At 46.4% G+C, this 21,903-nt stretch overlaps 1 protein-coding gene across 1 annotated transcript; it reads right to left on the reverse strand.

Annotated features, from left to right (window-relative positions):
• Positions 1–889: 889 nt before the first annotated feature.
• Fam180a (family with sequence similarity 180 member A) lies at positions 890–13,624 on the reverse strand. The gene is made up of 3 exons (XM_048340282.1): positions 13,549–13,624; positions 3,617–3,717; positions 890–2,198 (listed from the first exon to the last, which is right to left on the reverse strand). Exons 1-3 carry the CDS (start codon positions 13,622–13,624, stop codon positions 1,854–1,856), a joined length of 522 nt encoding a protein of 173 aa, XP_048196239.1. The 3' UTR covers positions 890–1,853.
• Between the last annotated feature and the right edge of the window lie 8,279 nt (positions 13,625–21,903).

Below are 21,903 nucleotides of genomic sequence, written 5' to 3' on the forward strand. Positions count from 1 at the left end.
AGAGAGGTTTTTCTTGAGGTGGTTATGGTAAACATATTAGTTACTTTTGTATAACAATAAAGTTTTTAGAAAAATTTTGTGTGAAAAGTTAATTTGTTTTAAGAATAAAATTAATCTGTCTCTAGAATAAGAAGCTAGTTGTCCAAAACAATGTCTTCATTTGCCTTAAAAAAGACTATCTCTCTTTCTTAATTCTACTTGTTTTAGTCATTGATTGCCACCTAAATTCAGGTCCTGACTTTCAGGTTTTGGGTGATCAACTGTCATTGCTACCAGTGGTTGGGGGCTTGTTCTTATTCATACATCCCCTACTCTGGGAGCAGCTACTTGTGTTGGGAAAAGCAGGCAGGGAGGGGAGTTCTCAGATCCATTCTGACGGGGTGGTATCTCAGAGGGGTCTGCAAGATGGCTTGTTAGGGTACTGCACAATACGTAGGGGCTGTGGCATTGCCAGCTTACATCCAAGAAGGGTATTTCGATTACATGAGTTCATTTGTTCTGTATAATCCCAACTCTGTGTGCACACAGATATTTGTCTATCCAAAGAAAGGCAGTTAGTGTCACGGTACGGGGGCTAGGTTGGAGGGGAGATATTCACTCTTCCACTAGAATATTTTGAATGGGCTGGGGATATGGCCTAGTGGCAAGAGTGCTTGCCTCGTATACATGAGGCCCTGGGTTCAATTCCCCAGCACCACATATACAGAAAATGGCCAGAAGTGGTGCTGTGGCTCAAGTGGCAGAGTGCTACAGCCTTGAGCAAAAAGAAGCCAGGGACAGTGCTCAGGCCCTGAGTTCAAGCCCCAGGACTGGCCAAAAAAAAAAAAAAAAGAATGTCTTGAATGATTAAGATACCCAGTGACACCTTAAAGCATCACACACACACACACACACACGCACACACACACCCACACACAGATAGATACACCCCCATATATATTCTCTGTAATTCTATATAGTTTAAGTATATATTAAGTCAATATTTCTAAAATGAATGATTTGGGTATTTGAAAGGGTAGAGTTGGGTCCTCTGAAATGGTTTTTATTTGGAGCTCTGAGCCTCTGATGATGCTAAATTATCGTGGCATTAGGAGACAAGCCTGGGCATTGGTGTCACCTTTTTCCATAGGCTTCTCTGTTCACAAGACAAAGCATCAATGGACTAGTTGCATTTCTGTGAGTCCCCTTCCTGTTTCTCCTATCTCAGAATAGCTTCAGAGAGGAGGAGTGAAGACATGCATGTGGCAAAATTACTTGACATGCTGCCTGAGGCTTCTGGATGGCCTTTGGAAAAGTCAAGTATATCCTGGGCTAACAACGTATTTATTGGAATGTTTAGCTTTCCCGTCTTTAAATTTACTATGGAATTTTTGAGAAAATGTTCATTCAACTGAATGCCCTTTTCCCCTTAAGACAAAAGGAATCCATCCCCCATTGCCTGGATGCACCTAAATCTCCATGAGGTCTTCTCTGTTCTATGGTGTGTGTGTGTGTGTGTGTGTGTGTGTGTGTGTGTGAGAGAGAGAGAGAGAGAGAGAGAGAGAGAATCACTGTTTCCATGCATATCTTATAATTCTGTGTGTCACCAAGCAGACATCCTACCTTTGAAGGCATTCCACATGACCATTCCCAATCTGTTTTCAAGCTCATGTCGCATTATGACATGCATTGGCTCTGTCCATCAGGAAGCAATAGAAAGCAACAAACCATTGGGGTGACTCATTTTATGCCTGCTACTCAGAATTGGTGGTGCATACTTGCTTATTGGCCTCTTTAAGTGGAATAGACAATAAACTTTGTGGACATCTGTGGGTATTGGTCTCTGCCACAAGGTGCTGGTGTGGGCCAGTCACTCAGGGAGACACTGTGGGTCCCGAGGACCGTACCAGGTCGTGCCTCAGGGCCTGGAAGAGGGTCACAAGGGACTGGGTCCAGATGTCCTTCTGATACCCTTGGGACAGGGCTGTGCGGTAGGCAGCATAGGCGAGGGTGAGCACTGTCCTTTCAAAGTCTTCTTTCCTGAGGACACCAGGGCGGCCGGCCAGGCTGGCGCTCAGCCTGCGGATGTCTGGGATGCTCTTAGGAATCACATCGTTGCAGATGGTGCGGAAGCTGGAGGCCTTCCGCAGGGAGGCGAGTTCTTCATCCTTGATGGAGATCCTCAGGTCAGAGCTGATCTCTAGTTCAGCCAGCAGGAACTAGGGAACGCACAGGATGTGGAAAGACATGAATCAGCCATTGTTGAAGACACAATGATGGTCATTCCCATATAGGTTCACATAATCAGGCAGCTGCTAAAGGCTTTGCAAGGAATCCAAGACAACTTGGTTCTGGTCGATTTTTACTTCCCACTTACTAAGCAACCTTGGACAAATGACTTGACTTTCCTGGGCCTCACTTTCCATCTGTAAAATGTTTAAAAATAACATCTACTTCATTAAGATATCATAAGGCAAATATGGACAAATCTAACACAGGGCCTGGTAGAAAGCCACAGCCCCTCAACTTAGGTGACCATATCTTTATTTCTAGTCACAGATGGGTCACTTTCGCTCACCCTACGAAGGTCTGGGGCTTAAACTGACTATTTGAGAGAAGTTTCAAGCAGTTGCTGGGAATTTAAAGGATATGGGAAGTTGTGCTAGAGATTTGTCTTCATCTCTCACCGGCTTGCAGGACTGGGGCAGTCCTTGTCATTTGCATTCTTTGCCGGTATCAGACTTCTTGGAGCTGCCCCTAGCTTCCATGTTCTATCATGATGTCAGGGCTGCCTTTCTACAATGGCTCTGCTATGCGATTCCCAGGTTTAAGAATGCAAAAAGGCTGTACATTTGCCAGTCCGCCGTACAGGGCAGGGCTGGAAATCTCTCTGGATCCGGTATGCAGCTACTGAAGACTATCTCTTTCTTAACCAAACAATTTTAGTGCATAGAGTCAGAGGGTATCGCAGTTGCAGAGGAATTTGAGGGATCACAGTTGAACTCATATAATCATTGAACAGATTCAAGCCCAGAGAAAAACAGTGACTTACGAAAGCTCATACAGCTGAGGAACTCAAGCTCAGACCTTGGACCTAGGTTCCTACAACTGACCTGCACCAAGAAGCCTCAAAATTTTTAGCCTGTGCTTTGGAGGGGCTGAGGGGAGGGAGTCTTAGTGAAGCCAAATACAAGTGGTAGAGAAAGAGAGCATGTGGAGTGGCCCAGACTTCTAGAAATCCTGCTGAGCGAATGAATGGGACGGCCTACTGCAGGTTGGAATGAGACAAACACACTCAACGGCAGAGTAGCATTGCCTGAACACTGCGGACAAGTCATTCCATGAAACGTTTGCTTGGGAACTTGTTAGACTCTACTGCCTGGGTGCAGGCAGTAGCACGAATGGGAGAAAGCTAATCTTTTGTTTTGCTCAGATTGAGCTTCTAAAGCCACTCTTGCTACAGCCCACGAGGAAGGAAAGATGGTACCAGGAGTACCTTTCTTCAGCATGGTAGCATTCTCGGACCTCCCCAAATGAGACCGGAGGACACGAACATGCAGGGACTCAGCCGAGTCAAAGAGGTGAAGCAGGTGCAACACCTTTGAGTGATTTGTGTTGACGCGTTCTCTCTGCCTACCTCGTAGAGCAGCTCCACTTCCTCCAGGGAGGTCTGCAGGATGGGGTTCAATGGCAGGGATGAGGACTTCTTGGGCCGATGGGCAGCTGGGAACAGCACGGCTAGGAGAGACAAAGACAAGAAAATGAGCTCTTGGGATTCTGTGTGCACTGCATGCCTTCCGCCATGGCACCCTGAGGTGGCCCTTGTTCCTATCTTGAAAAGGGGCAGACATAGAGTGAGTCTGTGGTGGATGAGTCCTGTGGTATGTGGTATGTGGAAAGGTTCAGGTTTGTCAGACCAGTCATTTCAAGCCGGCCTGCTCATCCAAATGGTCCCTTCCTTCTTCCTTCCTTCCTTCCTTTCTTCCTTCTTTCCTTCCTTCCTTCCTTCCTTCCTTCCTTCCTTCCTTCCTTCCTTCCTTCCTTCCTTCCTTCCTTCCTTCCTTCCTTCCTTCCTTCCTTCCTTCCTTCCTTCCTGCCTTCCTTCCTTTCTTTCCTTTTGTCAGTCCTGGGGCTTGAACTCAGGGCCTCAGCACTGTCCCTGGCTTCTCTTTACTCAAGGCTAGCCCTCTGCCACTTGAGCCACAGCGCCACTTCTGGCTTTTTCTATATATGTGGTGCTGGAGAATCGAACCCAGGTCTTCATGTATACGAGGCAAGCACTCTTGCCACTAGGCCATATTACCAGCCCACTTCTGGCTTTTTCTATATCTGGTGGTGCTGGGGAATTGAACCCAGGGCCTCATGTATGGGAGGCAAGCACTCTACCACTAGGTCATATTCCCATCCCCCAAATGGTCTTAAATAGGTTGTTTTACTTTGTGTATGTGGTTCTGGGGATTGAACCCAGGGTGATGTGTTTGCTAAGCAGATTTTCTACCCCTTGAACTATGCCTCCAGTGTTATTGGTTTTATTTTGCTTTTGAGATAGATTCTCACCGATTTTTATCAGGGATGACTTCCATCTCCTGCCTGGATGGGATTATAGGCATGTACTACTATGCCTGGCCTGAGGAAGTTTTATTTTTGTTTTGTTTGTTTATTAATTGAACACAAATTTTTTGACAAGGTGTTGTGCAAAAAGGGTACAGTTACACAGTAGGGCAGTGTGTACATTTCTTGTGATATCTTACGTCCTGTTTTTCTATCTCTTCTCTAGGTCAGGTAGACATATATACAATATACAATGTATTAAGAACATATACAGTAGCCACGTGGCCACGCCCAAGAAAGTTCGCCTAGGGCTTTAAATGTAATGTCGATATTAGACCATATGTCGACAGTAGTCTTATATGAACGTACATACCTAGTTTTTGAGCTATTGTATTCCCCTGAGAGGTCAATTTTTGACCTTTATATGTTGAGTAATTGTTTGATTTTAGTTACATACTGTTGGGTCGCTGCCCCAATCCTGTGGGGAGTATTATTTGACAAGCAGTTTTTGGTTTCACAGACTTGGTCTCTACTGTCTCTCCGTCTCCCTTTCTTAACAGTCATATATCAGGGAGATCATGCCCCTTTGTTTTCTGTGTTCTAGGCGTGTCTCGCTCAACATTATTTGTTCAAGTTCTGACCATTTCCCTGCGAATAACAATATTTCACCATTCCTGATCGCTATGTAGTATTCCATTGTGTATAAGTACCATATTTTTTGGATCCATTTGTCTGTGGAGGGGCATCTGGATTGTTTCCATATTTTGGCTATTGTGAATTGTGCCGCGATAAACATGGAAGTACAAATGTCTTTTTGATATCTTGGGGTTTGCTGTTTAGGATAGATGCCTAGGAGTGGTATGGCTGGGTCATAGGGTAGGTCTATATTGGGCTTTTTGAGAAACCTCCATACTGTTCTCCAAAGTGGTTGTACTAATTTGCACTCCCACCAACAATGGAGAAGGGTTCCTCTTTCCCCGCACCCCCTCCAGCATTTGTTGTTGCCTGAGTTCAGAGTATAGGCCATTCTAACTGGGGTGAGGTGGTATCTCAGGGTTGTTTTTATTTGCATTTCCTTTACTACCAGGGATGTTGAGCATTTCCTCATGTGTTTCTTTGCCATTTTTATATCTTCTCTTGTGAAGTCTCTCTTTAGCTCCTTTGCCCATTTCCTAATAGGTTTATTGGGCTTGGAGGGGCTTAATTTTTTGAGTTCTCTGTAGATGACCATTATCAGCTGGCCTGAGGAAGTTTTGAAAAATTGATCTGCCAAGGAGGATATGTTCACACTAGGGTATTTATATTAAAACGAAGCCAATGAAGTGAAATAGAAGCAAACACAGAAGCAAGCCTGTCAAACTCCCCAAGTGAGTCCCTAAGACTACAAACATTTCTAAAACACAGACTCTTTTTTTAATATCAGTATGTAGGTTATGGGTTGTATAGTTCTGGCTACTTTGATCATCTGAAATAGATCTGCTAAGAGCCTGAACATAGGTAAGAAAAGGGGCTGGGAATGTGGCCTAGTGGTAGAGTGCTTGCCTCCTATACATGAAGCCCTGGGTTCAATTCCCCAGCACCACATATATAGAAAAGGCCAGAGGTGGCGCTGTGGCTGAAGTGGCAGAGTGCTAGCCTTGAGCAAAAAGAAGCCAGGGACAGTGCTCAGGCCCTGAGTTCAAGCCCCAGGACTGGCAAAAAGCAAATAAACATAGGTAAGAAAAGAAAGGAAAAGAGCAGCCACAAGATCCTGGCCCTGAGCTCCTGAGGCTGAGCTTAGGGTTTCTTTTTTTTTTTTTTCCCCCCCTGGGGCTTGAACTCAAGGCCTGGGCACTATCCCTGAACTTCTTTTGTTCAAGGCTGGCACTCTCCCACTTGAGCCACGGCGCCACATCCAGCCTTTTTTGGGTATGTGGTGCTGAGGAATGGAACCCAGGGCTTCATGCATGCAATGCGAGCACTCTACCCCAAGCCTAGGGTTTCTGACAAGAGCTGGCTGATGCCGTAGTGAATTTAGAATGAAGCTGATGGCTTGACAACGCCGTTTTCCAGTGATCTCAGGAGTGGTAGCTGGCAAAAGATGGATGGACACAGGAGAGCAGGATCTGGGAATGGGCTGAGGGGCAAGTGAGGGTGAAGACGGGATTTATTAGAGTTCAGGAATGATCAGGAGAAGCCACAGCTCTGTAGGATTGTGTGAGGCTGCCCGCCACCCACACAAGCTCACCGCACAGTGGACATTGTATAGAAATGCAAGCCTGTTGCCAAATGGTAGGAAACAAGCAAACAAACAACAGCTTCTTCAAGGCACTTGGTTGTGATCTACCAGAAAGAAACTGCAGAAAAAGCAGACTATGATGGATTTGCCCCCCCCTTCAAGTTGTACAAGCATACTTATTGTAATCATTGCTGACAGCCCTGCTCAGCGAAAATTGTGCCCTTGAGCCTTCAAGAAAAGGGCAGATTATATTTAAGGCACTAAATTATGTTCAATGTGCTAAAGAAGGCAGGGGCAGTGTCAAGTATTTTAGAAAGATTTCTACAAGAAGTGATCAGAAATGAAACAACTTTGATGTTTCAGCTAAAGGAAAAGCTCACCGCAGGAATTTGCTACTTTCCCAGAAAAAGCCGGTTAGAGGTAGCACTGCTGAATATGGCCTGCACAATAGCTCATTGATGGCTGTTATCACCGTTTCTTCAAGGCTGGGCTGAATAGGGCTTTCTGTTTCCATTTGCCCATCGGTGTCTAGTAGAGGCATGGGTAGGGGTAGGGGGGGAGGGGGCACTTTTTTGCCTCTGTTTTTTGCTTAGTAGGGAATGAAATGGAAGTGTGAGCTGTTATTTTTCTGTATGCTTTTCTTCTCACATGAAAGGAAGGAGGAGGGGAGACACTTTCTCCGGAAATGATTTCAATTCTTGGATTTTCCTCCCAGGATTTCTTTCTTATTGTAAAATTAAAGATGTTCCTTTAACAAAAATCCACCCCCTCTCCAGCAGATGGGTAGGGAGGGAAGGGGTAGGGAGGGGATGGGTATGGAGGGAAGGGGTAGGGAGGGGATGGGTAGGGAGGGAAGAGGTAGGGAGGGGATGGGTAGGGAGGGAAGGGGTAGGGAGGGGATGGGTATGGAGGGAATATCATGGGTGTGTGTGTGTGTGTGTGTGTGTGTGTGTGTGTGTGTGTGAAACTTACTGTGCTTAGACCTGAAGAAAGCCCTTGGCTTTGTTTCCTATGACCAGCTCATTCAGCACGCTCGCCCCACGTGGACCTCTAATTCTCAGAGAGTCTAGAGGAAAATACTTCCTGATTCAAAACTGAGATCAATAATTGCCGCTCATTCCCAATAGCTCTTATTGTTCTCATACCTAATAATGACATACTTTGGTAGACATAGTCAGAAATAGCCTTAGCCCTGTGGATGAGGGTAATTGCTGTGGGAAGCATGTGTGGTGAGCACAGGAATCATACTATACACATATACACACATATGTTCATGTATATACACATGCATGCACATGCATCTGTATGTATACATCTATCTGTATACATCTGCATGTATGTATATATACATCTCATGTTCATATCTATGCATGCATCTATGCAACATATACATGTGTAGGCATGTATATAACATGCTTATGTGTATACATACACACAACTTTCTCTTCATTTGATGGTAAAAACAACATATGATTGAGGAGGCTCTTTAGGCTTTGTGGGATTTTCTTCCCTTTCATTTGCTTCCTTTTCCAAAGCTATGGAGGCCATGGTAAGCTCAACCCCCTGCTCGCTGGCACAAGCTTAGCAAGGAGGAAGCCCCAAATGCTCCTTGGAGAGTAATGATTGCTATTTGCATGACACTTTTCTGGAGAGGAAATAGAGAGAACGGGAGTGTAGGGGCCATTCTATCTCAGGGGGCCACTGAGCCTCATGCTAGAAGTCAGGGAATTTTTCTTTTTTGCCAGTCCTGGGGTTTGAACTCCGGGACTGTGCACTGTCCCTGAGCTTCTTTTGCTCAAGGCTAGTACTCTCTACTTGAGCCACAGTGCTACTTCCAGCTTTTTCTGCATATGTGGTACTGAGGAATGGAACCCAGGCCTTCATGCATGCTAGGCAAGCACTCTACCACCAAGCCACCTTCCAGTCCTTGGAGACTTTTTTATGTGCCTCTTTCTAATTGGTGTAAATTTGGACCAATTGTTTTCTTCTCTATTCAATGCTCTCTACCCAGACTACTTTCCAGGATTTAAATGAGCCCACGAGGGCCATTCAAGGGGTCTATTTTGACCATATGTGGGACTCAGCAAGGCTGGCTTTGCAGAAAGACTGAGAGCTCCTTCTCCCCTCCCCAGACAAACAGGCATCTCGAATCCAGGATCCATCAGCATAGGGCAATGATGGTGTTATGCCACATGGGCGGCATTCACAGATTTTTTTTTTTTTTTGCCAGTCCTGGGCCGTGAACTCAGGGCCTGAGCACTGTCCCTGGCTTCTTTTTTGCTCAAGGCTAGCACTCTGCCACTTGAGCCACAGCGCCACTTCTGGCCATTTTCTGTATATGTGGTGCTGAGGAATCGAACCCGGGGCCTCATATATACGAGGCAAGCACTCTTGCCACTAGGCCATATTCCCAGCCCCGTCCACAGATTTTGGACTCACATGTTAAAGCATGTCTTGTCCATGTCTTCTGTTGAGAGACACCTTTGGATCTCAGATTTAAGATGTTAAAATGTGATCTCCAATGTAATTTAAAACTTAGGAGCTATGGTACCTGTCAGTGGTCTTTGTGTTTTCCTCTGGACTCTGAGAGTTAAGTATTAACTTCCCTTTTCAGCTGAAGAAGCTTGGAAGTAAAGGAAGTTGTTCTCTACCACCTAATTTGAGTCAGGGTAGAAATTTCACTCCACAGCCTCCACCTACCCCCCCCTCCCAAACTAACCTCACTGATAGAATGATAAGTGTTATCTCCTATTAGGGACATCTGCTCAAAGACTGGGGCTTCTTCAGTTCTGAATAGCCACTGGAGGTGAAGTTATTGGTGAAGTTATTGTGGGTGAATGAGTGCATTTGGTTATTAACACCTTAATTCTTCAGTGGTCTTAAATGAATCACTTATTAAAGAAAATCTCTGACGTCAGTTTATAATCATGTGACCTGCAAGGCCAAATGTCTACAGCCCTAGGTTTGCCCTTTTGCTCCCTTCTTAATTCTTTGTAATCCCTTGGACATAGCACAACCCCACCCTACCTGCTCCACACCTGTACCTGCACCCCTACAGCTGGAGGAAAACAACCACTGGGTGGAACGACCTTCTTTGGCTCATTTATGTTTCAAAAATTCATACTGGAAAACGGGTTTGCAATGAGCCTGTATAAACAGAGTGTAAGATATCACAGAGAAAGCACACATGGACTTCACTCTCCACCTTTCCTTCCCCTTCTCATTGAGGGGTCCCTGGTCTAGCCAGAAGGCCCCCCAAGTGGAATGCCCTACCTTGCAGAGCTCCTTTACCTTCTCCTTGATGTCTTACAGTCCAGGTTAAAATTCCCACCTTCCTCTCATCCCTGCCGTATGTTCATTATAACCAACCAAGGATAAGGCTCCCAGGCAGTGCCACCGAGCTGGCTACAAGGGAGGCAGACTGCAGGCCACAGTGAGCCCAAGCAAACACACTATTTTTACTAAGTCATTGGAAGCAAGACTATGGAGAGATGACAGAGGGAAAGCTCTGGCCTGTGGAAGATCTTTGGCTGGAGCCTCCTGACATTCTTCACATTTTCCCCCCTCCTGTGCCAACCCTCTAGAAATGTGCTACTTAGAGCTAGCCTGGTCCCCGTGCCTGGGTCTCCTGGGACAGCGTTGGAGGGGGACAGTCTTGGAAAGCTCTACCACACAGGGCCATGAAGGTTTGGGGAGGAAGTGAATGGGGCAGTGAGATCAATGCCAAATGCACATGGCATGAGCCCATTCTCCTTCCTTAGCAGGCCATCCGGGTCACTTCCCTTCTCGCCCTACCCTCTGCTCTTCTCCCCAGCCAGTGGTCACACCAGGACCTGCCTCCTGAAGCGGGGATGGGGTAACGAGGCTGGTGACATTCTGCCTGCAGTGGGTCAGGTGTCATCACTAGCAAGCACTGGGTGTCTGTGGCAGAGCCTAGATGACTCTCAAAGCACATGTGAAAATGACTTAGATGTCACCACACACCTGCCTTCCCTACCACACTGCTTCATAAAGGAAAAAAAAAAAGATAGGTATTGAGCCATAGAGATATGCCCACCAATGAAAGTGCACATATCTTCCACTTTTTAAAAAAGTTGAGTGGGTCTTTGTCAAATGGAAGGACCTGAGTCATGCTAGGACACAGGGTGTGTGTGTGTGTGTGTGTGTGTGTGTGTGTGTGTGTGTGTGTGTGTGTGTGTTTCTAGGGTTCCTAGGTTGGCCACACTGACCACAGGTGAGTCATGGGTCTTAGTCACACTGGCTGGAGCCTGGCATGGAAAGAATCCATCCATCCAGGGCGGGATCCTAGAGAGCAGTTCTCAGGGAAAGGCTGGGACAGTGGTGGAGAGAGGGACAGCCTACCAGCAGGTATATTCCCCTTCAGTTTATTTCAGAGTGGGGGAATCAGTTGGAGGAGGAGGGTGGAGGAGGAGGAAGAAGATCTCAACAGGAGAGGTTGTTCCCAGAATGTTTGCAAAGGAATATAGAGATGCAATGGATTGGGGGATAGGATGAAGGTGAAAGGAATATAGTGGGAATAATTGTTACACCTGTGGGTATGACTGTGATTTGGTGGGCTTAAAAGGGTAGGAATTGGGGCTGGGGATATGGCCTAGTGGCAAGAGAGCTTGCCTCGTATACATGAGGCCCTGGGTTCGATTCCCCAGCACCACATATACAGAAAACGGCCAGAAGTGGCGCTGTGGCTCAAGTGGCAGAGTGCTAGCCTTGAGCAAAAAGAAGCCAGGGACAGTGCTCAGGCCCTGAGTCCAAGGCCCAGGACTGGCCAAAAAAAAAAAAAAAAAAAAAAGGTAGGAATTGGGTATCACTATAATTACAAAAAAATGTTAGAAGTGAAAAAAAAACACACCAACTCTAAGAAGACTTTTGATGAATGTTGAAGGAATTCTGTTATCACTTGGTGGCTGTAAACATGTCTTGGACCACTAACATAGGCTGCCTCATCATGCCTCCTTGTCTGATTCATTGGCCTTGAGTCTGGTTATCCTTGAACTTGTTGGGGACCAGCCTCCCTCCCTAGGATGCTGCCATGCTGAGAGCCTCTGTCTTGCTTGAATGAAAACATTTCACCTTTCAACTCTTGCCAACGGTTGCTAAAGCTCAGAGAGGTTAAAGGACTTTCCAGAGATCACCCAGCCCATTAGTTAGAAGGAGAACTTAAATCTTCGGCCCTGCAGTGGCTGGAGGGTTTATGTCATACTGTCCGTCAGACCATCTCTTTTGACTTTCTAACGAACTGTGCATTCGGAAGAGTAGATACAATTATCTTTTTATTGTGTGACAGTTCTGAGACTTGAACTCGGGGCCTGGGAACTATCTCTAAGCGTTTGTACTCAAGGCTAGTGCTCTACTACTTGAGCTACAGCTCCAGTTCTGGCATTTTGGTGAGAAAGAAGTGGGGAGAAGAGTCTCATAGACTCTTCCTGCCCGGGCTGGCTTTGAACCATGATCCTCAGATTTTAGCCTCCTGAGCAGCTAGGATTATAGATGTGAGCTACCGATGCCCTGCCAATTATCTTTTTAATAGGCAAATTTGTTTGACAAAGGTAAGTGGTAGGACCTAACTCCTAGGTCTTTCTGCTCCTCACTTCCAAGTGCTGTCCAATGTCTGTGTCTGTGTATACCATGAGCAGGGAGGGGTGTGTGTGTGTATGTGTGCATGCGCGTGTGCAAGTGAAAGAGAGAGACAGATGGAGAGAGGGAGGGGGAGAGAGAAATCAATGTTATTATGAGAAGAAAAGAAAGATGCTACCTCAGAGTGGTCATTTCTTCGCAGCTCAGTGCAGAGCCCTGGCAGATCCCTAATATCAGGGTTAAGCATGAGTGAATAAAATCCCAAATAAGCACCATGGCTCTGCTCCCATACGGTTCACTCCATTCCTCCCTGACCTGGTCCTCAACAAGGGAGAGGGTGTCACACGCTACCCTGCCAACCTTCACCTAACTAACTTGGGGTCAGGCCTGGTTTATGGAAGCCTGATTCTCTTCCTTGTTGTCTCTGGGAGCATGAGTTATGTCGACTTTCATAGTGAAAGAGTTTCATTCAGACGGGTGCAGAATGGGCACAGGGAATGCTTGGGGCCTTATTTCCTGATAGCCATAGATTAACTGTCTGAAGGTGCTGCCCGAGCTCTGCCAGGCACTGAGAAAAGATGCCATCCCTGCTCTGAAGGATGGAGGGAGGAGAAGGCAACGACAAAGAAACATCCTTCCTAAGTTGCTTCTCGTGGTAGTTTGGCAGGGGCTGGTGGGCCAAGGGGTGCCCAAGTCTCTCTCTCTTCCCGCCTGCCGTTGGGTGACTGGGGCTGACCACAGCCATGCATCCAGCTCGGGGACAGTGCAGGGATCTCCTTGGCTATGCAGGCCGAGAGCCCCTCGCCCTGCTCCCCTAGGGAGCAGGCGGCCAGCATTTCGGCAGCCATGGGTTTAGCATTTCAGCAGCAGAGGTCGGCACCTGTTCTCAGGGGAGTGGCTGGAAAGGGAGCTGGAGGGCAGAAACCAGCTCCCTCTGGAAGGTCACAAAGACCATCCTCTGGGTTTTGTACCTAAGGTCCCACATCGACAGCTTTAGATATTTTCGCGCCCAGTACCATTTCCCATTAGAAGGAGACTATGCCAGGAAGAGAGCAATTGGCAGGGATGAAATTTTTTTTTAAAAAGGAGAGGGCACAGGGCTTCTGATTTCCTTCCTTCTGCATATCCCCTCCCATCCACATCCCTTATTATGTGGAAGAAAGGCAAGTGAGCATCAGAGAAATGAATACAAAGCAACAACTCACCCCTGGTCCACCTGCCGGCCACAGCCACCTGAGTGCTCGGATACAGTAGCAGAAGCAGCAGCATCCTCCAATCCATTGCTTCTTCCCTGAAAGGTGGGACCCCAGGAACCACCGACTGAGAGGCCTGGGAGTTCCACCCTGTGGGGTGATGTGAATTCTTACCACCTTTCCCTTCCAAAAGTATGGTAATGGCCCTCTCGCGCCTCCGCGGGGTGGAGCCAGGCAGCAGCCTCCTGGGTGGGACAGGAGCATGGATCTCTCTGAATCCGACTCTCCCTGGAATTGGGGGATCTGGGCTTCCACACAGAGACTCTGTTTGTGGAGCACATCTGGAGTGACTCACGGGGCATGTGATCTCCTTGGCAGTGGGGTGGGTAAATATCATTTCTCGACTTGAGTTCCATGTGTTGGATGCGCCCACTGGAATTTTTCTTTAACAAACAGACCCGAGGAACTTGTTAAGAGAGCTCAGTGAAGAAGTTGGCTGCGTTCTCCCATCCACACATACTACATCGGAGCCAGGGGCGAGGGCTGGAGGGAGAGTTGGGAGGTTGCCCAGCCGACACTGGGCCTGTGTCTGTTCTGGTGGAGTCCAGAGTTGCCTTTAGGACAAGCAGAGTCATTGTGATGCCTGGGGTTGAGTGTGGCTGTCGCTCTGCCTAGGAGCTAAATCTGGGGACATCTCGGCGTCTACAGTCTTCCTCAGGGTATCCTTAGACGAGCAGTTGGCAGGTGGTGAGAAAACACGTGGAGAGGTGAGGTGGTGCCTAGCTGTTGAATAGGTGACTCTGTGCAGCTCATAATACAGGGGTCCGTAATCCAGGGGTCCCCCTCCCCCCCTCCCCATCGCTGCCATAGTCACATGCCTCATGCTCGTATTAGTTCATTTTTCATTGCTGCAAGTAAACACCCAAAGCTGGTAATTTGTAAAGGACAGACAGTAGTTTAGCTCACCGATCCAGAAGACCGAGACCGTGGCCCCAGCTCTACACCATAATAGGAAGGATGACGTGGGTGCAAGGGTTCCCATGATGAAATTCAAAGCCAGGGAGGTTTAGGGGTCAGGCTCCCTCTTTATAAAAACTCGCCCGTGCCAACTAACTGCAGAGCTATGCTCATTCCTTCCAAGGGCAGTGCCCCCACCGGTCCTAGTTGCCTTGCATTAAGCTCTGTCTCTTCAAAGTTCTGCCATTTCTTCCTCCCATTGGGGCCAAGCTTCTGACATGAAACCTTGGGGAACACACTGTGCCGAAACCCTCCCTTTCTGTACTGTGCCGAGATGAGGGACATTGTGCTACTTGTAGCACAACGGTAGCATTCCCCTCTCCCCCTCCATGAACATTTGAAAAGTACTGCCATAGACATCTTGATTTTGTTTACTGGTATTTCCTCACCTCCTCTGCGAAGTTACAGATGGGGCATATTAAAGCTTGAAGGATAGTTCAGGGTCTCCCACCCTCTAGGGTGCACAGCCTATGGAGGTGCTGGCTAGGGTGGATGGACTAGTGGAGAGGACTCATTGAGGTCTTTTGCACTTCAATCTCAGCTGTTCTATAAAGTCTAAAAATGCATCTCACTGCTATGGACACCACCTAAGGGGTGGTTCATTTACTTTAGGCCCAATGTTAGTTTTTCTTCTTTGTGTTAACTGAGTTGATGCTTACAACAAGCTGCGAAGTCAATATAGAACAGCACTTGCTGACAGACACCTAATATGAGTCCTGAGTGTAATATACAATTTAGTAGTTACATTAAAAAAGATAAAAGAAGGCTGGGTGCCAGTGGTCTACACCTGTAATTCTAACTACTCAGGTGGCTGAGTTCTGAAGATCATAGTTTGAAGCCAGCCCATGCAGAAATTAACCACCAAAAAGCTAAAAGTGGAGCTGTGGGCTCAAGTAGTAGAGTGCTAGCCTTGAGCAAAAAAGCTCAGGGATAGCAACCAAGCCTTGAGCTCAAGGCCCAGGACCGGTACTAAATTAACACATAAGTAAATAAAATATATTACTACCTTTTATTTAACTTAATATAGCCAAAGCATTATTGTTTCCAGATATAAACAGCACAGTATTAGCATAATACTTTTTTCTTTTGATATGCAGATTTCACATTTACAGAATCTCTCAATTCCAATCACCCACACTATTTTTCAGGGTATTTCTTTTTACAATTTTAATGTTCTTTAAATTCTACTTGTATACATACATATAAGGTATTCACTCATATTTTCCCTCTCTGTCACTCTGTCCTTTTGCGCCCCCCCCCCATAGAAGTTACAATCATATCTTCATTTGGATCTTTTTCAGGACTGCAAAAAGAAAGAAAATATGTGGAACTAGGCTCAGAGGGGTGAAGTAACTTACCTAAGACCACCCAGTTCGTGGAGCTGGGGTTATTAACCTGGGTCTTTGTGTTTTAGGAGCTTGCATACAAAATCACTCTCTTCAATCGCCTCAAAGGCTTAGATTCTAGGAAACCTTCTAGAGTGCCGGTTCACTCATTCTGCGCTTGGTTTTCAGTGCTTGCCAATTCCCCTGGTGAAAATCCTCCTGCCAGGGCTGATCGCAAGCTACCGGTGGAGTAGCAAGCAGCTTGCAAAATTTCTGAAATACTAACACTGATTTCTTGAAAAGGTCCACTTGCATCATCGCATCTTCTGGGGTTGGTTTTACCGGCTTGGGTACATTCCTGCTTCCGGTGTGTTGCTTTCCTTATGTACTTAGTTTATAAGTCTGCCAAGATCGTCTCCGAAGGACCTAGTATGGGGCAGGGGGCCGCTGGATGTTGGTTGCTTGGCTCTGAAGCTGGGGAATCTCTTGCCAGCACTCCAGTGGGGAAGGAGCTGAGGCCGGATGGTGAATCCACTCGCCAGGCCACGGGTAATCCAGGACCAGCAAGGGCAGGCTTGGCCGCCATCCTGGACATTCTCTTTTGTCGGCTCAAATTCCCCAAACGCTCACCTCCTGATGACTAACTAAGAGATTAGCATTTGGAATTGGGCTGGAGAAAAATGTGTGTTTATATTTAATTTCATTTAAGAAGTTGATAAGCCAGCTCGGCCCCCCCCCCCTCCCCTGCACATACAACTTGGCACTGGGAGGCAAATAATGGACCTTGGGACATGCTCGCTTAGTAGACTGAGTTGTTTTTGTCTTGCCAGATTTTTCTCGTTCCTTCTGCAGTTCTGTGTATACCTTCTGAGGTGAGGAAGGAAGGTAGTTCCGCCTTTTGAACTTCCCACCACCGTTGGCTATGTAAAGAATAGCATTGAACCAAAGACAATGCTTGTTAGGTTTATTTCCCCTTGGAACTCTCACAGCACATCCTCGGGTCTCTCCGCCAGCCTTCCAGCTCACTTGCACACACCATGTCCTGAGTTCTGAGCACACACATCACTTGATTTCCACACAACTCTGAGAAGAGTCTATTTTCACACTGCCCCATTTGTAAGGAAATGGAAGGACTTGGAAAAACTTATACTAAGTGAAGTGAGCCAGACCCAAAGAAACATGGACTCTATGGTCTCCCTTATAGGGAATAATTAGCACAGGTTTAGGCAAGACACAGCAGAGGATCACAAGAGCCCAATAGCTATACCCTTATGAGCACATAAGATGATGCTGAGTGAAATGAACTCCAGGTTATGGAAACGATTGTTATATCACAGTTGTAACTGCTTTCAACGTGCCATATGTAACTGTAGCTTCGTTGTACCTACACTATCTCTGTACCTTATCTGAGTACATTGGAAACCGTGTATACTGGTGTTAGAACTAGGAAATTGAAAGGGAATACCAAATTTGAGAGACACAGGGTTTAAAAAAAAAGGCAAACAACTACAAAAGCAATACTTGCAAAACTGTTTGGTGTAAATGAACCGAACAACTCATGGGGGGAGGGGAAGGTAAAGGGGGAGGGGGGAGGGGGGAACGAGGGACGAGGTAACAAACAGTACAAGAAATGTATCCAATGCCTAAGGTATGAAACTGTAACCTCCCTGTAATTCAGTGTGATAATAAAATAAAATAAAATAAAAGAGTCCATTTTCCAGAGGGCAGACTGAGGCTTAGAGAGGATAAGTAGCTCAGGCCTCATAATGACCAGATGGTAAACACGTCCATAGCCTGAGTAGCAGGCTCAGGGATGAACGCGAGAAAACCAGTGAGGTGGCTTCTAGTTCGTTTTAAGCACAAAGCTTTAGAGGGAGTGCTGGGCTGGGCCCCTTGTAACAGAACAGGCAAGGGTGTGTGTGTGTGTGTGTGTGTGTGTGTGTGTGTGTGTGTGTGTGTGTGTTTCTGTCTGCTTTGAGGGCTCTAGATATAGCACAGTCAACGCCCATCTGTTTGTCATTTCCTCACTCATTCATGCATTCATTCATCGATTTTTTAAAAAAAATTCTGTGCCCAGGGAGTACGTATAACATGCCAACTAAGCCACAGTCCCCGTCATCAAGAATATTCATTCTGGGGCTGGGGATATAGCCTAGTGGCAAGAGTGCCTGCCTCGGATACACGAGGCCCTAGGTTCGATTCCCCAGCACCACATATACAGAAAACGGCCAGAAGCGGCGCTGTGGCTCAAGTGGCAGAGTGCTAGCCTTGAGCGGGAAAAAGCCAGGGACAGTGCTCAGGCCCTGAGTCCAAGGCCCAGGACTGGCCAAAAAAAAAAAAAAAAAAAGAATATTCATTCTAGCAAGGGAAGGGACGGTTCCATAGACATTTGGCATGTATTCTGTGATGAGGACTTCCTGAGTAGCAAATGCAAGGGTAAGGAGGACAAGAGAGGTTGACAATGGAGGTAGTAGCATTGAACGCTTGAACCGGATTCTGGAGGGAGGCCTGGTTGAGTGGCGATAGCACAGGGAAGAAAAGCACTTGCTCTAGATGAGGAGCTGAAAGGTTGTGTTTTTATTTTTGTTTGTTTGTTTTGGCCTGGTTGGGAGATCAAATATGAGCCTGAGCCTGAAAACTGTAGGAGATATAGGAGATTTACTTGTGGGAAAAGAGGGTCCAACAGGGAGGAGAAGAGGGGGGCAGGGGAGAAAGACAGCTACAGGAAGAGAAGATCCCTTCCAGTCAGCAGGAACAAGTTTGAATGAGTGAGTGGGAGTGATGGAGACAGAACTGCAAGTTAACATGTTTCTGGGTTGGAAAGACACAACTTTATGACGCTGCTGCTTTTGTCAGGATGAGAGAGACTTTTGGATAGTGAGGACTTTGGGGTCCGGCTCCCAGTCTGCTCCCGTGGCTCAGAATCCAGGATCTACGTCAGGCGAAGCCTTCCTCTCTCTGCCTCTGTGCAGCTAGCACCTTTAGGCTGGATTCTATTTTTAAGGCTGCAAGTGAGGTAATTTGGTATGACAACAGAAACACAGCTATAATTATGAAGTGCCAGCCTCCGAGGCAGAAAAGCCATCTGGTCCTTCAGGGTTGCCAGCATAGATGACTGGGTGGTTTGTGCACGCTTGGGCTGGGCCAGGTACCAGCAGCCTCTCTCAATGTGTAGGGCATAGTGCACAGCGTGTTCAATGCCAGATGCTGCTATCGTTGGGTAACTCAACTCCTGTGTCTAGGTGAGGTCTGAACCTCCCGTTGTTGCTGGCTTGCTTGGCTAGCCAGGAAAGTCCTGCAGAGAGTAAAGGCCAGGCCCATCACTGGACAGCTCAGATAATCACCATGGAGTCGCTCTTCCCTGTGCTGGAAATTCTGTCAGGAGGCGACTGCGCTGAGCCCGCAGCTCATGGGTACATGTCGCGGAAGCATCTGCCATGCAATGAGTTCAGCTTCCTGGCTTGCTGTCATCTGCCAATGACTTCATCGTCTCTATTCAAAACACAGCTGCTTTGTGTACAAGAGGCCAGAGAGATGAAGCTATTTTTGTCTTACATGTCCAGTGTGGGGTCATTGAGATGGCCAGTGACACCTTTTGTCAAGGTTTTTTTCTTTTCATCTTATCAGAAAGCTTGCTAAAATAGGGGCCTAGCATGGGTAGAGATAGGGCAATTCTAGGTTGTCCCATCTACCCCTCAGGCTTCCTAGTGCTCTCTCTCTCTCTCTCACTTGAACTCAAGATCTTGGCCTTGTCCCTGCTTTTACTTAAAAAGTAGAGCCACAGCTCTACTTCTGGCTTTTTCTGAGTAGTTTACTGGAGCTGAGTGTTTCATGGACTTACCTGTGTGGGTTGGCTTCGAACTGCGATCTTCAGATCTCAGCCTCTCGAGTAGCTAGGATTATAGGCATGAGCCATCTATACCCGGCTTCCCTTTATTTTTTTCAAACAGCATGCAGTTCCTGGTGTGAGATCACAGCAGGGTGAAGGTAGGTGATGGCACTGTTCTTTGATAAGAGTGATGTTTTTTATCTTCTTTAACAAAAAGAAATGTCAATCAGTTTCTGAAAAGGCAGCTTAGAAGACACCACAGGGTCCAAGTGTAGTGGCACACATCTGTGATCCCAGCTGAATGGGAAGTAGAGGTAGGAGGATTATATGTGAGGCCAATTCTGGATAAAAATGCAAGACCCTATCTGAAAAACTAAAAACAGGCTTACAGCATGGTTGAGCACTTTGCTAACAAGTGCAAGACCTTGAGTTCAAACCACAGTGCACCCTTTACCCAACAAAAACGATATCATGGCAGATATTAAGATTCATAAAGTCAGTATAAAGTAGACAGGAGGCTTGGAGAAACGGTTGCAAAATAATTTCTTAGAGAATCCTCTTTGGGTATGGAAAGTTCTGGGGAGAAATGAGTCTAATTTACATGAAGAATCCCAGAGGACTCTGGGAGGGAAAGACTGTAAAATTAATTTTATCAGTAAAGATATATAAAGTTATGTTGCATTACCAAATAACCAACAACAATAACCAATGTTTTACTTATCTGCTATGGGCCATGGACCGGGTAAGTTGGTCATCCCTTTCCTTCCTGCTCCTTTTTGTCCAGGATCTAGGAAAATGGTTCTAGCTTCTATATAAAACACAGCTAGGTCATCATGGCAGAGGAGAAAAAGGTTCTGCAGACCATACTTGCTCCTGAGATTTCTGCTCAGAAGTGACATGCTTCTCATTCTTATTCCTTCCATGTTTACTTATTTTTTTATTTGGAAATGCTAAAAACAGAGGGGTTACAGTTATATAAGTCAGGCAAAGAATACATTTGCTTTTAAGCAGTGTCACCCCCTCTCTCGCTCTCTCCTAGGTTTTTATCGCCCCTCCATCCCACCCACAAAGTATAGTTCATTTTCAACATACTGTCCAGTGAGTACCATTGCTGTGTTTGTTCATTCTTTGTCCCTCCGTTTCTGTGCCCCCTTTACCCTCCCAAAGACAGATAAATGAACTGACAAGACAGAAAACAAAAACAGCAAAAAAGAAAAAAAAACACACCTCATTTCCATTTCCTGAAGTTCATTTTGATAAATATTATTTTGTTTGCGCAAATGCATGTAAGCATTGTGCCTTTGTGTTCCTCTCCCAAGAGTGTCTTCCTTTGGTGTCACTGTGTGTGAATGCCTGGAGTCCTGTATAATTGATCACGTCTGGTATATTTTAGATTTAGCTTCCACATAGGAGAGAAAACATGTGCCATTTTTGTCTGTCTCTGAGTTTGGCTTACCTTACTTAACATGATGTGTTCTAGGTCCATCCATTTCCCTGCAAATGACATGATATTATTCTTGCTCATGGCTGTGTAAAATTCCACTGTGCACAGGTGCTGCATCCTTCCACATTTAAGTTGCTAAAGGAAGTCATAGGGAAAAGTCCTGAGTGCATTGGAGCAGGGATGTGATGTATAACTCTCCCATGCACTGTGAAAATGGAGCAGTTAGCGAATAGCAGTGCCATCTCCACACGCATTTACATTCGTGCTGAGGTTCAGAGTTAGGAAGATTCGAACTTCAGGAACTCTTCATGGGAGGTGAGCTACAGGCTGGCTCCGGTGAGAGCCTGTTGCAGATATGGACAGTTAGTAGATGGATGGATGGATAGTTAGATATCTGAGGGACCCATTTGACTGAAGCAGGAAAGAGGGAACATTCTGGGTCAGTGAAGAAATTTCTGGAGCCCTTCTTGGCTCAGTGATTCTAGTAAATTGCTCAAGAATCCTTGGGGGGGGGGGCAGGTTCAGACCTTTGGCATAGCTTTCTTCTTTGAGTACAACCTAGCAAGATCATGCAGTAGCTAGCCTGTAGGGCTTCTTAGCCAATTCCACTAAAAGCTTGGCACCACTGTTGGCAACAACCAGGCAAGATGAAATCATAAAATCACCTTTGACCCCCATCCAACTCTTCTCATTTCCTTTTGCTTCTTTTCCTCTCACCCCTACCTATACAGCAGTGAGAACACAGGTATCTT

This window comes from Perognathus longimembris, chromosome 2 (assembly GCF_023159225.1).
Source record: "Perognathus longimembris pacificus isolate PPM17 chromosome 2, ASM2315922v1, whole genome shotgun sequence".
Taxonomy (NCBI): Eukaryota; Metazoa; Chordata; class Mammalia; order Rodentia; family Heteromyidae; genus Perognathus; species Perognathus longimembris.